We start from the raw sequence: 5,586 nt of genomic DNA on the forward strand, positions 1-5,586 counted from the left end.
TAATGACATGTTTTTTCAAAAATTCGAGGTTAAAAATTTGAAATACTTATAAATTTCGGAATGTGACATGGCACCTTTAAATTAAAAATCAATTATGTTATGACCACATCTAACTATACAAGTTTCACATCAGCACATAAATCAAAACATACACATTAACCAAAAGCGATCAAAGTTCAACAATAATATCAAAGAAATAACTCTTGTATTACAACGTTATAAGGTATTGCTAAAAATCGCCCCTCTCGAGAAACAAAAAAGGTTTAACATTTTAGAAACTAGGGTCAACTTCGACCTCATGAAAATCCTATTGTTGTCCATCAACTCTTCAAACCAAACTCATCACCTGCAAAGAACTGAGCTAACTGAGTTGACTCCATAAAATTATAACTTGCACCACTTGTGACATGAGTAACATAACTTCACGTAGAAAAGTTGCAATAGTCTTCCTTTAACTCTACTGGTTGTCTACAAAACTAACCCATCTATTTTTAGTGTCTACCATAATATGATGACCTCAGAAAAAAATTCCATTTTTTTTTTCCCAGTACTATGTTCGCTGCCACAAAAAGAGGATTCAACAACACAGTGAGGACCTTCTGAGGCAGCTTTATTTGGGCATTCGTAGGCATCTTCACGACTCTCAAGGAACTCGACGGGTTCCTCGCCTTAGACTTTCCCAATACCTGGGCAAGAAGAGTGCCACCCTCCTCAGTCTCAGCATAGCCTACTTCAACTAACTCGGAGAGCGAAAGGGTCCTTACCCATAGGAATGGGTTCCACCTTATGAGGTACTGCAACCTAGGATTCACTGGCTTCTCCCCTCTCCGCAGTGACATCTAAGCAAGTGACTTGATCAACAAATGATTCATCAACAAAAATATTACTCCTCATTAAGAGAGCTATTAAATGTTTTCATAGAACTTATTTTTTGCCATAAAATCAATCAGCGCAGATATATAATGCTTTAGCCTTCCATGCAAGTATAATTTTCCGCTGGAAGAGACATGCCACTCATATCCTTAAAGTCACTCAAGTCAAGGTTTGATAATGGGTAAGGATGACCTAGCAACGACATCGCAGGAGCACCAACATCCTTGATCTCCCGAATGCCACATTCTTTCTCTTCTTCCTATCAAAATACCCTCTTTCTCTTATCATATAGCTTGGCAGCCAGACAGCTATCAATGATATCAATCTTATCATCCGTGATTTCCATCACATAGATGATTGAACACCTTGCAAGGCAAAGCTTAGCAAAGAAATGAATTTGAATCTCCATCACTGCCACGAAACACGTGTTTATAAAAAGACATGAATAATTTAAAAAGAGGAGCTTCATCTCAGTCATTTGTCATAAGACAAATAATATTTAATTGCTTATCAAATAAATCTAATTTTCTCATTCTTTTAGCAACAAGCTTACAAAATGATAAAAGAATAGATAAACTAAACATGTACATGCAAGAAACCCGACACAAACTTGACGCAAAACCTAGGGAACAAAACCTTTGAAGCGAGTTCAAGTTGAATTCACTCAAGTGACAAATTATGCAGACTTGGTACAGCTCATCCAGAACAATTTTAACTTGCCACTCTGACAAAGGATCAAAGAGCTCACACAATGACTAACTCAAACAAGACGAGCTACCGAGTTAATCTCTTCCTATCCGCAACTCGCCCCGGAGTCCAGTATTCCTTATAAGCTACAAGAAATTGTATAGCCCCATTATGGGGATCGGTATGAACCTATGTACAAGTGACATGACCCAGTCAGCCAATAACCTAGTAAAATGGTCAATGTACACCACTTTGTACTTTCGTGTATTTTTTATCATATCTTTGTTAGATCTTATACTAAAGTCAATGACACCCGTAGAACTATAAATGGGGAGAAAAAAGCTTACAGAGAACAATTCGGATGATCTTCAATCTAGATACCCCCTTCTTCTACAATTCTCCAATCAAATCTTTTTCTTCTAGAGTGTTCCAGTTGGATGGAGTGCATGAGAACAATTCGGGATCCAACAAAGGGCATAACGGAAAACCAAAGAGAAGAGAAGGTGTTTGAATCACTACAAGAGAACTTGCTATCAAACTAGAAAGAATAAACAAAAAAAAAAAGAACAATGCATGGGTAGGATCAAGAATTGGTAGAGTGAAGGTTTGAATACTTCAAAATTATGTGCTTGTTTATCAATATCATAGAATAGCAATTTCCCAACAATTTCCTTCCATGTCTATCTTGTAATCTTGCCTGTCATGTAGATTTTAAATTTTTTACAATTCAATAAAAAAAATTACACTTTTTTCTGCACTTTAATTCAAGGTTGGAATTTATTAATAGTTTTTGCAATTTTGCTTGATCAATTGCTGAAGAATAAAGAAGCTAAAATCAGCAAAATAGACTAGCTATCGTTTACATGAACCAGGGCAAATAGCGGCATGAGTGTATGTAGTATATATTCTGGTATTACTTCAAAATGACTTGCATAAATCTTTCTATACGAAGTTAATAATCTCTATTTTTTTGCATTGAATTTCTAATTATATATTAAATAATAAACTAACTAATAACCATGTAAAATAGCACCACAATATATTGGAAAGAAAAAAGATCCTGCCAGAATATTCTGATAAAGACTTAGATCAAGATGGAATTGGAAATGCTTAGAGATACATGCGGTAAATATTTAATAATATTGCACTCATCTCAAAGCAGATAGATCTAAAGGCTTTGAAGCACATCCAGACTAATTTTTTATAATGCTATCCTAATACAAATTTTTCTTAACCTTAGGGTCATTCAATAAAATTTTGCTGAGAAATGTTTCATGAATAAATGAGTCAAACTCAAACTAGATGGGTAGAAGCTTTCTTAGATTAACTGAATATAAATAAAACTACCGAAAAAGCGTCCAATTAAGGTACTAATTCATATCAAATCCAATATAAAATCTCTATTTTGATGTATGGATGATATGTATTACTTTTTCTTTTTATAAAAGTGGTTATTGTTGCAGTTTGTGCAGTAGTTCTGTGTTGATCAATGGAATTCAACACCGGCTTATTAATTTACTCGGTGAAAGCTTTTTATCCATTATATATTCTGAGGAAGCAAATTACAAAAAAAGAAAAAAAAAAAAAAGAGTGAGGTCCTCTGTTCCTTATTTCAGGACTAATTATTTTTTTCTTAGAAGAATGGTTCAAGCGACTTCTGAAATTATTGATATTTTCTAATAGAAAATCAAGTTCCCATGAGGTCTTTACATGAACTAGTCACTTGAGATATGATCATGAAAACAGAAACAGATCTTGGACTTCATTAAAAATATTTTAACGGTTTAAGATTCAAACCAGAGCCTGTGCCTTCTACGATTTCCATGAGACTTTCTCTTCTTGTTAGAAACAGCAGGGTTCTCTAACTCTTCTTCATGGGGATGTGGCATCAGCGCCAACTCTCCAACCTTAGGATCATCTGCCCCTATTTCTAGGAAACTCTGATCGTAGCCATCTTCAGACTCATCAGAAGCTGCCGATGGCAGTCCATGGTCATGCTCATGTCGTTCAGGAGTTAACAATGGAGGCCCTTCAATAGATTGCTTCTGAACAAGCTCTGTCTGCTCAAGAGGCATAAATGATGGCGCTTCTCCTAGACACGGTTGCCCCTGATCACGCTCAAAAAACTCAGGAGCCAAAAAAGGCACCACCTTTCCTGGCTCGGGGATAAAAAATGAAGGCCTTTCTTTTGGGGATGAATGATCCTGGTTGAGCTCCATTTGCTCCATTTGTTCGGGAGCCACAAGTGGCAGAACTTCTCCTTGGTCGTGACATTGTTCAAAAAGTTCAGAAGCCCCAGAAGACTGCACTTTTCCTGACTCGGTGGTAAAAAAGTTCTGCCTTTCTCCCAGCGTCGATTGAACCTGGACAAGCTCAGTTTGCTCTGGAGGCATAAATGGCAGTGCTTCTACTTGCATCAATTGGCCCCGGTCATGCTCAAAAAACTCAGGAGCTGCAAAAGACAGCAATATTCCCTGCTCTTGATTCAACAATGGCAGTTTTTCTCCCAGAAATGATTGATCCTGGTTGACCTCTGTCTGCTCTGGAGCCACAAATGGCTGTTCATTCCCTTGCAGTGGTTGCTCCTCAGCATGCTCAAAATGCTCAGGAACCAAAGAAGAGGGCATTGCTCCCTGCTCAAGAATCGACAATGGCGGCTCTTCACCCAAATATTGTTCCTTGACAGCATCAGACAGCTCCGGAGGCACAATTAACTGCCCTTGTACCAACATACCAAGGCCAAGCTTGACATGTACAGGATCCTCCAAAACGATACAATCAGAATCTCCATTCTTAATATTATCAAAAGATGCCGAGTTTCCCGACTGGCAATTCAACTCCTCGTTATTGTTGACCAGGAAGCTATCCTGCCTCCTCTTGAAACCGTTTGATTTAGGAGTTCGAAGACCCAACCTCTGCGAAGCTGTGTGATCCTTGGAAGTACCACGCTGAATCCGCGACCTTCCCCGCCCTCGTCGCAGCGGCCGTGTTCCCTCCTCTGGATGGAGCGGTGGCGCATCCTCGACGAGGATCTTGCGAGGTCTACCACGGCGGCGCAAAGGCTGTGAACTACCCCTGTGGCTAGGTAGAGCGGAAGAGGGACGACTAAATCTAGGGTTAGGGTTTAACGGGTGGAGCCGAGGACGGCCTCGGCCTCGGCGGCGTATTGGTAAAGAAACGGAGGGAGGAGGGTCAAGGGAGAGTTGATAGCGGTCCGGGCAAGGAGACATTAGCTCGCCGTCGACAACGAGCTTGCTGAGGTAGTAAGGGAGGAGCCGGTCGTGGCCCCATGGGAGGTCATTGAAGTTTGATTTGATGTAGGAGGAGATCGATGACTCGGCCGAGCCATTCTCCTCGGCGAGAGCTCGTAGAGCGACGCTCACCATCTGATTGATTTGCAGCGCGAGATTGAAACCTTATCAGAAGAAATCAAGAATGATAGATAGAAAGCACAAGGAATAGGTTCGAGAGAGATAAAAGGAGAAACCTCGGCATAGGGAGGATGGTCCGGAGTGCGACCTTTAGGGTTTGGGAAAACATCATCGCCGGCACCACCGCCGGCGCCGCCGCCACGGCCGCTGCTGCAATTGAGGATGGCCCTAGAAAAAAGCTTCATGCGAGGAGATTCTCCGGTTTCCCTCGCTTAGGAGACCAGGAGCGATATAAATGTCGAAGAAAAAAATTAGGGCATTTAGATACATGCCGCCCATTTCAGATTTCTTGTGTATTTACTATTTAAATATCTAAATGCTAAATTTTAATTTTTATTTATATGAACTAAATTTTTTATATCATGCCAAATATATAACTATTTTATTTTTTTTAGAACTTAGAAAAATATATACATTTATATTAATTAATTCAATATATTTATAAATTTATTATTTAAATTTGAATCTTTAGAGGTATGTGACCTCACTCTTTAGTCTTGTTGGTGGGCTCTTCTTTTGACACGTTTTGTCTTAGGGTCGTTTTGGGACAGATGTAGCTTATTGACAATCTGCTGATAAGCAGCTGATTTGGATA

General features: G+C 39.3%; 1 protein-coding gene across 1 annotated transcript; it reads right to left on the reverse strand.

Annotated features, from left to right (window-relative positions):
* Positions 1-3,179: 3,179 nt before the first annotated feature.
* On the reverse strand, positions 3,180-5,256 carry LOC110025096. The gene is made up of 2 exons (XM_020725369.1): positions 5,048-5,256; positions 3,180-4,946 (listed from the first exon to the last, which is right to left on the reverse strand). Exons 1-2 carry the CDS (start codon positions 5,174-5,176, stop codon positions 3,345-3,347), a joined length of 1,731 nt encoding a protein of 576 aa, XP_020581028.1. The 5' UTR covers positions 5,177-5,256; the 3' UTR covers positions 3,180-3,344.
* Between the last annotated feature and the right edge of the window lie 330 nt (positions 5,257-5,586).

The sequence above is a fragment of the Phalaenopsis equestris genome, unplaced genomic scaffold (assembly GCF_001263595.1).
Source record: "Phalaenopsis equestris unplaced genomic scaffold, ASM126359v1 Scaffold000288, whole genome shotgun sequence".
In the NCBI taxonomy this organism is placed as follows: Eukaryota; Viridiplantae; Streptophyta; class Magnoliopsida; order Asparagales; family Orchidaceae; genus Phalaenopsis; species Phalaenopsis equestris.

Excerpts from the sequence above, each read along its gene's own strand:
- LOC110025096 (XM_020725369.1), bottom strand. The coding sequence starts at position 5,176 with ATGAAGCTTTTTTCTAGGGCCATCCTCAATTGCAGCAGCGGCCGTGGC. Across the intron at positions 4,947-5,047 it reads ACCATCCTCCCTATGCCGAG|ATGGTGAGCGTCGCTCTACG; the intron begins GTTTCTCCTTTT and ends CAAATCAATCAG.